We start from the raw sequence: 10,964 nt of genomic DNA on the forward strand, positions 1-10,964 counted from the left end.
ACGCATCCGCGGCGAGCGTGCTTAAGTTGGCAAGGCTTCAATTGGCAGCCAAAGCCCTAGCATACTCTACAATCGGTCCTTTTCAGGACCACAAACCACATTCAATGAGATTTAAATTTTTCTTTTGCAGCCTATTTATAAAAGAATATATATTAGAATATAATATTATATATAGAAAATAATAACAGAATTGATATTCTATATTTTGTCTTTGTGTTAAGTTCAGCTGAATATATTATTGAAATGTTTATAAGGGGCAAACGGCACTGAAACTTCAAACATTTCTAAAAAATAGAAATTCTGCTAATGAAAGAATCGAAATATTGTTATTTTAATTGTTAGCCCAACATTAATAAAATAAAAGAAAAGGTTAATATAAAAACAGTTGTTTTATATTTTTTATTAGTGCTAACTTCCTTTAGAACACTGAAATAGTCATACGGAGCAAGAACCACGTTACCTTCAAACATCTATAAAAAATCAAAATTCTGCGAATGACAGTTTGGAAATAATGTAATTATATCGGTCAGTCCAATATTTAGAAAGTAACAGAAAACTATAACATAAAGATTGTTAATTAAAATTTTTTCTTAGTTTTAACTCAATTTGGGAATATTATTGAAGAGGTCGTACGGGGCCAGTGGAACTGCCCCTTCAACCGTCTGTAAAAAATAAAAGATCTGTAAAAACTTGTTTTGAAATTGGTTAATTACGTAGGGAAATTCAATATCTAATATACAAAAGAAAGAGATAATACAAAAAAGATTGCTTTATATTTTATTATTAAATAAAAACATTGTATGACATACTATATGAAGGCTGATATATGGTAGGGAAATTGATTTATTTTAGACAAATTATTTATAAAAATGCATGAAAACTTTAATCTACTAAAGCAAACACGTTATTATTTTAAGAAAATATTAAAAATCCATTGTTTTTGACAATATATGTATTTTTTAGAATCAAAAACTATTGCTGAATGATGCCGTAGAGCAAACTTTTTATGTAGTTCATTGTCAACTTAAATCAAGTAATAAAGTATCTCAAACAATAATAGACGCTCCTTTTTTAGGTTTTCCTAAAGGTCGAAAGTTGAAGTTGTAATAAACTTCGGGAATCTCTAAATTATTTTCATGATTTATAATTTAAAAACATGTTTTTCTATAAATTGCTCTAGATAAAAATGTGAATATTCAAGTTCAATCAACATTAAAAAGTCACTAAAACCATATATCAACATTTGAAAAATTCATAATGAAAAAATAATTATTTAAGAATGTAGAACTATTAAAACTTACTTTTAATAAATATTTTAAACACTTAATATTTAAAAAAAAAGTTTGCACTTCAAGCAAACATCAACATAGTAAATGACTGCTAGCAGTCGTATTGTCAAAGTGCTCTCCTCCTCGATTCTCATCCGAGCGAGGGAGGTTGGCAAACAGCGCGCGGACCATTTTCTGAAGAAAAAAAGTGTTCTTAGTGAAGAAAAATGTCTGATTCTGCAGTTGCAACGTCCGCTTCTCCAGTGGCTGCCCCATCCGCGACAGTTGAGAAAAAGGTGGCCCAAAAAAAGGCATCTGGATCTGCCGGCACAAAGGCAAAGAAAGCCAATGCGGCGCCGTCACATCCGCCAACTCAGCAAATGGTGGACGCTTCGATTAAAAATTTAAAGGAACGTGGCGGCTCATCACTTCTGGCAATAAAAAAATATATCACTGCCACTTATAAATGCGACGCCCAAAAGTTAGCTCCATTCATCAAGAAGTACTTAAAATCGGCCGTGGTCAATGGAAAGCTTATCCAAACAAAGGGAAAGGGTGCATCTGGATCATTTAAACTTTCGGCCTCCGCCAAGAAGGATAAGGATCCGAAGGCGAAGTCGAGGGTTTTGTCTGCTGAGAAAAAAGTGGAAAGCAAGAAGGTAGCATCCAAGAAGACTGGTGCTTCCTCCAAAAAAACTGCCGCTGGGGCTGCTGACAAAAAGCCCAAGGCTAAGAAGGCTGTGGCCACCAAAAAGACTGCCGAGAAAAAGAAAACCGAGAAGGCAAAAGCCAAGGATGCTAAGAAAACTGGAATCGTAAAGTCGAAGCCCGCCGCAACAAAGGCGAAAGCGACCGCGACCGCAGCGAAGTCGAAGGCTACAGCAGCCAAAGCCCCAAAGGCAAAGCCAGCGGCGTCTGCAAAACCCAAAAAGACTGCGAAGAAAGCAGCGGTTTCTGCTACGGCCAAGAAGCCGAAAGCAAAGACTACGGCCGCCAAGAAGTAAATTGTGAAAAAGTACAGTAGTTAGTACATGTTCGCAATCAAAATTTTAGATTTCAACATCTGAAATTTGTTTAAACAAGCCCTTTTCAGGGCTACAACGATTCGTTGCAAGAGAAAAAACTTTCATTTAAATGCTATTTGAAAATTAAAATGCTCCATTAATTTTATTGGCAACCATCGCGTCGTGTCTGGTTATTGAATTACGTTGCTTTTTGAGCGTATTGAGTTTTCGTTTCCGATTTTTTGGTATATATCTAAACAAATTTGAACAATTTTAACCCCATAGTGGGAATGGATAAGTTGAAATCGACGATATATTGAAAAATACATTTCCTTGGTGAAACACATTGTGGCCCTGAAAAGGGCCGTTTTGGATTAATGTCCGCAGCATTCGTAGGAACAAATTATTTGGAGCTGGTGTACTTGGTGACAGCCTTGGTTCCCTCACTGACAGCATGCTTGGCCAACTCTCCCGGCAGAAGCAGGCGAACAGCCGTTTGGATTTCTCGACTGGTGATGGTCGAGCGCTTGTTGTAGTGAGCCAGACGAGACGCCTCGGCAGCAATGCGCTCGAAAATATCATTTACAAAGCTGTTCATGATGCTCATCGCCTTAGATGAAATGCCGGTGTCAGGATGGACCTGCTTGAGAACCTTGTAAATGTAGATGGCATAGCTCTCCTTCCTCTTGCGCTTCTTTTTCTTGTCGGTCTTGGTGATATTCTTCTGAGCCTTGCCAGCCTTCTTGGCTGCCTTTCCACTAGTTTTCGGCGGCATTATTCACTTTACTTATATTTTCACAAACACAATTCACTTATCATAATGTGGCTCTGAACGCGTTCATTTTTATACTTTTTTACGAACAATCATTTCAGGTCTAAGTCACCCACCCCTAACTGAAAGCGCTGGCAGACGAAAAAGTATAAATATTTCCCTGCCGGGGTTCGGCCAGCATTCGTGTTCCGTGTGTTAAGTGAACTAAGTGAAATAAACGCAAAGCAAAATGTCTGGACGTGGAAAAGGTGGCAAAGTGAAGGGAAAGGCAAAGTCCCGCTCCAACCGTGCCGGTCTTCAATTCCCTGTGGGCCGTATTCACCGTCTGCTCCGGAAGGGCAACTACGCCGAGCGTGTTGGTGCAGGCGCTCCAGTTTACCTAGCAGCCGTAATGGAATATCTGGCCGCTGAAGTTCTCGAGTTGGCAGGCAATGCTGCTCGTGACAACAAGAAGACTAGAATTATTCCGCGTCATTTACAGCTGGCCATCCGCAACGACGAGGAGTTAAACAAGCTGCTCTCCGGCGTCACTATTGCCCAAGGTGGAGTCTTGCCGAATATTCAGGCTGTTCTGTTGCCCAAAAAGACCGAGAAGAAGGCTTAAACTAAACGTTTCAAAAGCTGAATACCTACTTGTACATAAAATCATCAATCAAACCGTCCTTTTCAGGACGACCAAATTGTTACCAAAGATTTGAAAAATTTTTTAACTACGTTACTATTATGTTGTATTGAATAAATTATACAAAAAATTATTTTAGGAATTGTCATATTTTATTTATATATGCAGTAAGATTTTTCAAATTTTCTATTATATAAAATATAAAGTAGTTTTTTTATTTTTCGCACTCCACGATGCGTTGATATACACACGGTGTCTGAATTCAGTACAGTCTGTACAAAGCCATGTTATGAATCTATCAATATATACACACTATACTCTCAATTTGGTCTACCTGAAGAAGCAATCAATGATCGACATTTAGTTTGATGCAATAGCGGACTACCTCATTCTTGGGGTTCCCAACCAATAAAAGGACATATTTTTTGAAAATGTACCTCCTTTTAAAAAGTTAGTGGTGGTCCTGAAAAGGACCGATTGCTTAATAAAAGTACAGGACTTTTTTTTAACCGCCAAATCCGTAGAGAGTGCGGCCTTGCCTCTTCAGAGCGTACACAACATCCATGGCTGTAACAGTCTTTCTCTTAGCGTGTTCGGTGTAGGTGACGGCATCACGAATTACGTTCTCCAAGAAAACCTTCAGAACACCACGCGTTTCCTCGTATATGAGTCCAGATATGCGCTTCACACCGCCACGACGAGCCAAACGGCGGATAGCAGGCTTCGTGATACCTTGGATGTTATCACGAAGCACTTTGCGATGACGCTTGGCGCCACCTTTTCCCAATCCCTTGCCTCCTTTACCACGACCAGTCATTATTCACTGTTTTATACTATTCTGCACACACACAGTCCGAAAGTCACTGAAGAACTAATTTCAACATTTTCTGTGTGCCTCTATTTATACGTAAAACGCCAAAAACCCGAGAGAGTACGAATGATATGTTCGTTTCGTTCCTCGCTCGTCAATGAGATGGCCTCTGTTTCTCTTTCTCTTTCTCACCATCCACGCTTGCTATATAAGTAGGTAGCAAATGCTCTGATCGTTTATTGTGTTTTGAAACGTGAAGTAGTGAACGTGAACTGTGGTGAAACTCAAATCGGAAATGGCTCGTACCAAGCAAACTGCACGTAAATCGACTGGTGGAAAGGCGCCACGCAAACAACTGGCTACTAAGGCCGCTCGCAAGAGCGCCCCTGCGACTGGAGGTGTAAAGAAGCCCCACCGCTATCGCCCTGGAACAGTGGCCTTGCGTGAGATCCGTCGCTACCAAAAGAGCACAGAGCTTCTGATCCGCAAACTGCCTTTCCAGCGTCTGGTGCGTGAAATCGCTCAGGACTTTAAGACTGACTTGCGATTCCAGAGCTCGGCTGTTATGGCCCTGCAGGAAGCTAGCGAAGCCTATCTGGTTGGTCTCTTTGAAGATACCAACTTGTGTGCCATTCATGCCAAACGTGTCACCATAATGCCGAAGGACATCCAATTAGCGCGACGCATCCGCGGCGAGCGTGCTTAAGTTGGCAAGGCTTCAATTGGCAGCCAAAGCCCTAGCATACTCTACAATCGGTCCTTTTCAGGACCACAAACCACATTCAATGAGATTTAAATTTTTCTTTTGCAGCCTATTTATAAAAGAATATATATTAGAATATAATATTATATATAGAAAATAATAACAGAATTGATATTCTATATTTTGTCTTTGTGTTAAGTTCAGCTGAATATATTATTGAAATGTTTATAAGGGGCAAACGGCACTGAAACTTCAAACATTTCTAAAAAATAGAAATTCTGCTAATGAAAGAATCGAAATATTGTTATTTTAATTGTTAGCCCAACATTAATAAAATAAAAGAAAAGGTTAATATAAAAACAGTTGTTTTATATTTTTTATTAGTGCTAACTTCCTTTAGAACACTGAAATAGTCATACGGAGCAAGAACCACGTTACCTTCAAACATCTATAAAAAATCAAAATTCTGCGAATGACAGTTTGGAAATAATGTAATTATATCGGTCAGTCCAATATTTAGAAAGTAACAGAAAACTATAACATAAAGATTGTTAATTAAAATTTTTTCTTAGTTTTAACTCAATTTGGGAATATTATTGAAGAGGTCGTACGGGGCCAGTGGAACTGCCCCTTCAACCGTCTGTAAAAAATAAAAGATCTGTAAAAACTTGTTTTGAAATTGGTTAATTACGTAGGGAAATTCAATATCTAATATACAAAAGAAAGAGATAATACAAAAAAGATTGCTTTATATTTTATTATTAAATAAAAACATTGTATGACATACTATATGAAGGCTGATATATGGTAGGGAAATTGATTTATTTTAGACAAATTATTTATAAAAATGCATGAAAACTTTAATCTACTAAAGCAAACACGTTATTATTTTAAGAAAATATTAAAAATCCATTGTTTTTGACAATATATGTATTTTTTAGAATCAAAAACTATTGCTGAATGATGCCGTAGAGCAAACTTTTTATGTAGTTCATTGTCAACTTAAATCAAGTAATAAAGTATCTCAAACAATAATAGACGCTCCTTTTTTAGGTTTTCCTAAAGGTCGAAAGTTGAAGTTGTAATAAACTTCGGGAATCTCTAAATTATTTTCATGATTTATAATTTAAAAACATGTTTTTCTATAAATTGCTCTAGATAAAAATGTGAATATTCAAGTTCAATCAACATTAAAAAGTCACTAAAACCATATATCAACATTTGAAAAATTCATAATGAAAAAATAATTATTTAAGAATGTAGAACTATTAAAACTTACTTTTAATAAATATTTTAAACACTTAATATTTAAAAAAAAAGTTTGCACTTCAAGCAAACATCAACATAGTAAATGACTGCTAGCAGTCGTATTGTCAAAGTGCTCTCCTCCTCGATTCTCATCCGAGCGAGGGAGGTTGGCAAACAGCGCGCGGACCATTTTCTGAAGAAAAAAAGTGTTCTTAGTGAAGAAAAATGTCTGATTCTGCAGTTGCAACGTCCGCTTCTCCAGTGGCTGCCCCATCCGCGACAGTTGAGAAAAAGGTGGCCCAAAAAAAGGCATCTGGATCTGCCGGCACAAAGGCAAAGAAAGCCAATGCGGCGCCGTCACATCCGCCAACTCAGCAAATGGTGGACGCTTCGATTAAAAATTTAAAGGAACGTGGCGGCTCATCACTTCTGGCAATAAAAAAATATATCACTGCCACTTATAAATGCGACGCCCAAAAGTTAGCTCCATTCATCAAGAAGTACTTAAAATCGGCCGTGGTCAATGGAAAGCTTATCCAAACAAAGGGAAAGGGTGCATCTGGATCATTTAAACTTTCGGCCTCCGCCAAGAAGGATAAGGATCCGAAGGCGAAGTCGAGGGTTTTGTCTGCTGAGAAAAAAGTGGAAAGCAAGAAGGTAGCATCCAAGAAGACTGGTGCTTCCTCCAAAAAAACTGCCGCTGGGGCTGCTGACAAAAAGCCCAAGGCTAAGAAGGCTGTGGCCACCAAAAAGACTGCCGAGAAAAAGAAAACCGAGAAGGCAAAAGCCAAGGATGCTAAGAAAACTGGAATCGTAAAGTCGAAGCCCGCCGCAACAAAGGCGAAAGCGACCGCGACCGCAGCGAAGTCGAAGGCTACAGCAGCCAAAGCCCCAAAGGCAAAGCCAGCGGCGTCTGCAAAACCCAAAAAGACTGCGAAGAAAGCAGCGGTTTCTGCTACGGCCAAGAAGCCGAAAGCAAAGACTACGGCCGCCAAGAAGTAAATTGTGAAAAAGTACAGTAGTTAGTACATGTTCGCAATCAAAATTTTAGATTTCAACATCTGAAATTTGTTTAAACAAGCCCTTTTCAGGGCTACAACGATTCGTTGCAAGAGAAAAAACTTTCATTTAAATGCTATTTGAAAATTAAAATGCTCCATTAATTTTATTGGCAACCATCGCGTCGTGTCTGGTTATTGAATTACGTTGCTTTTTGAGCGTATTGAGTTTTCGTTTCCGATTTTTTGGTATATATCTAAACAAATTTGAACAATTTTAACCCCATAGTGGGAATGGATAAGTTGAAATCGACGATATATTGAAAAATACATTTCCTTGGTGAAACACATTGTGGCCCTGAAAAGGGCCGTTTTGGATTAATGTCCGCAGCATTCGTAGGAACAAATTATTTGGAGCTGGTGTACTTGGTGACAGCCTTGGTTCCCTCACTGACAGCATGCTTGGCCAACTCTCCCGGCAGAAGCAGGCGAACAGCCGTTTGGATTTCTCGACTGGTGATGGTCGAGCGCTTGTTGTAGTGAGCCAGACGAGACGCCTCGGCAGCAATGCGCTCGAAAATATCATTTACAAAGCTGTTCATGATGCTCATCGCCTTAGATGAAATGCCGGTGTCAGGATGGACCTGCTTGAGAACCTTGTAAATGTAGATGGCATAGCTCTCCTTCCTCTTGCGCTTCTTTTTCTTGTCGGTCTTGGTGATATTCTTCTGAGCCTTGCCAGCCTTCTTGGCTGCCTTTCCACTAGTTTTCGGCGGCATTATTCACTTTACTTATATTTTCACAAACACAATTCACTTATCATAATGTGGCTCTGAACGCGTTCATTTTTATACTTTTTTACGAACAATCATTTCAGGTCTAAGTCACCCACCCCTAACTGAAAGCGCTGGCAGACGAAAAAGTATAAATATTTCCCTGCCGGGGTTCGGCCAGCATTCGTGTTCCGTGTGTTAAGTGAACTAAGTGAAATAAACGCAAAGCAAAATGTCTGGACGTGGAAAAGGTGGCAAAGTGAAGGGAAAGGCAAAGTCCCGCTCCAACCGTGCCGGTCTTCAATTCCCTGTGGGCCGTATTCACCGTCTGCTCCGGAAGGGCAACTACGCCGAGCGTGTTGGTGCAGGCGCTCCAGTTTACCTAGCAGCCGTAATGGAATATCTGGCCGCTGAAGTTCTCGAGTTGGCAGGCAATGCTGCTCGTGACAACAAGAAGACTAGAATTATTCCGCGTCATTTACAGCTGGCCATCCGCAACGACGAGGAGTTAAACAAGCTGCTCTCCGGCGTCACTATTGCCCAAGGTGGAGTCTTGCCGAATATTCAGGCTGTTCTGTTGCCCAAAAAGACCGAGAAGAAGGCTTAAACTAAACGTTTCAAAAGCTGAATACCTACTTGTACATAAAATCATCAATCAAACCGTCCTTTTCAGGACGACCAAATTGTTACCAAAGATTTGAAAAATTTTTTAACTACGTTACTATTATGTTGTATTGAATAAATTATACAAAAAATTATTTTAGGAATTGTCATATTTTATTTATATATGCAGTAAGATTTTTCAAATTTTCTATTATATAAAATATAAAGTAGTTTTTTTATTTTTCGCACTCCACGATGCGTTGATATACACACGGTGTCTGAATTCAGTACAGTCTGTACAAAGCCATGTTATGAATCTATCAATATATACACACTATACTCTCAATTTGGTCTACCTGAAGAAGCAATCAATGATCGACATTTAGTTTGATGCAATAGCGGACTACCTCATTCTTGGGGTTCCCAACCAATAAAAGGACATATTTTTTGAAAATGTACCTCCTTTTAAAAAGTTAGTGGTGGTCCTGAAAAGGACCGATTGCTTAATAAAAGTACAGGACTTTTTTTTTAACCGCCAAATCCGTAGAGAGTGCGGCCTTGCCTCTTCAGAGCGTACACAACATCCATGGCTGTAACAGTCTTTCTCTTAGCGTGTTCGGTGTAGGTGACGGCATCACGAATTACGTTCTCCAAGAAAACCTTCAGAACACCACGCGTTTCCTCGTATATGAGTCCAGATATGCGCTTCACACCGCCACGACGAGCCAAACGGCGGATAGCAGGCTTCGTGATACCTTGGATGTTATCACGAAGCACTTTGCGATGACGCTTGGCGCCACCTTTTCCCAATCCCTTGCCTCCTTTACCACGACCAGTCATTATTCACTGTTTTATACTATTCTGCACACACACAGTCCGAAAGTCACTGAAGAACTAATTTCAACATTTTCTGTGTGCCTCTATTTATACGTAAAACGCCAAAAACCCGAGAGAGTACGAATGATATGTTCGTTTCGTTCCTCGCTCGTCAATGAGATGGCCTCTGTTTCTCTTTCTCTTTCTCACCATCCACGCTTGCTATATAAGTAGGTAGCAAATGCTCTGATCGTTTATTGTGTTTTGAAACGTGAAGTAGTGAACGTGAACTGTGGTGAAACTCAAATCGGAAATGGCTCGTACCAAGCAAACTGCACGTAAATCGACTGGTGGAAAGGCGCCACGCAAACAACTGGCTACTAAGGCCGCTCGCAAGAGCGCCCTGCGACTGGAGGTGTAAAGAAGCCCCACCGCTATCGCCCTGGAACAGTGGCCTTGCGTGAGATCCGTCGCTACCAAAAGAGCACAGAGCTTCTGATCCGCAAACTGCCTTTCCAGCGTCTGGTGCGTGAAATCGCTCAGGACTTTAAGACTGACTTGCGATTCCAGAGCTCGGCTGTTATGGCCCTGCAGGAAGCTAGCGAAGCCTATCTGGTTGGTCTCTTTGAAGATACCAACTTGTGTGCCATTCATGCCAAACGTGTCACCATAATGCCGAAGGACATCCAATTAGCGCGACGCATCCGCGGCGAGCGTGCTTAAGTTGGCAAGGCTTCAATTGGCAGCCAAAGCCCTAGCATACTCTACAATCGGTCCTTTTCAGGACCACAAACCACATTCAATGAGATTTAAATTTTTCTTTTGCAGCCTATTTATAATAGAATATATTAGAATATAATATTATATATAGAAAATAATAACAGAATTGATATTCTATATTTTGTCTTTGTGTTAAGTTCAGCTGAATATATTATTGAAATGTTTATAAGGGGCAAACGGCACTGAAACTTCAAACATTTCTAAAAAATAGAAATTCTGCTAATGAAAGAATCGAAATATTGTTATTTTAATTGTTAGCCCAACATTAATAAAATAAAAGAAAAGGTTAATATAAAAACAGTTGTTTTATATTTTTTATTAGTGCTAACTTCCTTTAGAACACTGAAATAGTCATACGGAGCAAGAACCACGTTACCTTCAAACATCTATAAAAAATCAAAATTCTGCGAATGACAGTTTGGAAATAATGTAATTATATCGGTCAGTCCAATATTTAGAAAGTAACAGAAAACTATAACATAAAGATTGTTAATTAAAATTTTTTCTTAGTTTTAACTCAATTTGGGAATATTATTGAAGAGGTCGTACGGGGCCAGTGAACTGCC

General features: G+C 39.3%; 8 protein-coding genes across 8 annotated transcripts; 4 read left to right on the forward strand and 4 right to left on the reverse strand.

Annotated features, from left to right (window-relative positions):
* Positions 1-1,454: 1,454 nt before the first annotated feature.
* LOC120322184 (histone H1) lies at positions 1,455-2,360 on the forward strand. Its single transcript, XM_039377240.2, has one exon. The coding sequence runs from the start codon at positions 1,496-1,498 to the stop codon at positions 2,270-2,272; it is 777 nt and encodes a 258-aa protein (XP_039233174.1). The 5' UTR covers positions 1,455-1,495; the 3' UTR covers positions 2,273-2,360.
* A 266-nt stretch (positions 2,361-2,626) lies between these two features.
* Positions 2,627-3,098, reverse strand: LOC120322206 (histone H2B). The gene has a single exon (XM_039377263.2). It carries the CDS (start codon positions 3,045-3,047, stop codon positions 2,676-2,678), a length of 372 nt encoding a protein of 123 aa, XP_039233197.1. The 5' UTR covers positions 3,048-3,098; the 3' UTR covers positions 2,627-2,675.
* Positions 3,099-3,217: 119 nt separating this feature from the next.
* Positions 3,218-3,713, forward strand: LOC120322190 (histone H2A). The gene has a single exon (XM_039377247.2). It carries the CDS (start codon positions 3,274-3,276, stop codon positions 3,646-3,648), a length of 375 nt encoding a protein of 124 aa, XP_039233181.1. The 5' UTR covers positions 3,218-3,273; the 3' UTR covers positions 3,649-3,713.
* A 417-nt stretch (positions 3,714-4,130) lies between these two features.
* On the reverse strand, positions 4,131-4,549 carry LOC120322214 (histone H4). Its single transcript, XM_039377271.2, has one exon. The coding sequence runs from the start codon at positions 4,481-4,483 to the stop codon at positions 4,172-4,174; it is 312 nt and encodes a 103-aa protein (XP_039233205.1). The 5' UTR covers positions 4,484-4,549; the 3' UTR covers positions 4,131-4,171.
* A 2,063-nt stretch (positions 4,550-6,612) lies between these two features.
* Positions 6,613-7,518, forward strand: LOC120322183 (histone H1). The gene has a single exon (XM_039377239.2). The coding sequence runs from the start codon at positions 6,654-6,656 to the stop codon at positions 7,428-7,430; it is 777 nt and encodes a 258-aa protein (XP_039233173.1). The 5' UTR covers positions 6,613-6,653; the 3' UTR covers positions 7,431-7,518.
* Positions 7,519-7,784: 266 nt separating this feature from the next.
* Positions 7,785-8,256, reverse strand: LOC120322207 (histone H2B). Its single transcript, XM_039377264.2, has one exon. It carries the CDS (start codon positions 8,203-8,205, stop codon positions 7,834-7,836), a length of 372 nt encoding a protein of 123 aa, XP_039233198.1. The 5' UTR covers positions 8,206-8,256; the 3' UTR covers positions 7,785-7,833.
* Positions 8,257-8,375: 119 nt separating this feature from the next.
* On the forward strand, positions 8,376-8,871 carry LOC6540215 (histone H2A). The gene has a single exon (XM_039377245.2). The coding sequence runs from the start codon at positions 8,432-8,434 to the stop codon at positions 8,804-8,806; it is 375 nt and encodes a 124-aa protein (XP_039233179.1). The 5' UTR covers positions 8,376-8,431; the 3' UTR covers positions 8,807-8,871.
* A 414-nt stretch (positions 8,872-9,285) lies between these two features.
* LOC120322219 (histone H4) lies at positions 9,286-9,701 on the reverse strand. The gene has a single exon (XM_039377275.2). The coding sequence runs from the start codon at positions 9,640-9,642 to the stop codon at positions 9,331-9,333; it is 312 nt and encodes a 103-aa protein (XP_039233209.1). The 5' UTR covers positions 9,643-9,701; the 3' UTR covers positions 9,286-9,330.
* Positions 9,702-10,964: the final 1,263 nt, after the last annotated feature.

Source organism: Drosophila yakuba, unplaced genomic scaffold (assembly GCF_016746365.2).
Source record: "Drosophila yakuba strain Tai18E2 unplaced genomic scaffold, Prin_Dyak_Tai18E2_2.1 Segkk15_quiver_pilon_scaf, whole genome shotgun sequence".
Classification (NCBI taxonomy): Eukaryota; Metazoa; Arthropoda; class Insecta; order Diptera; family Drosophilidae; genus Drosophila; species Drosophila yakuba.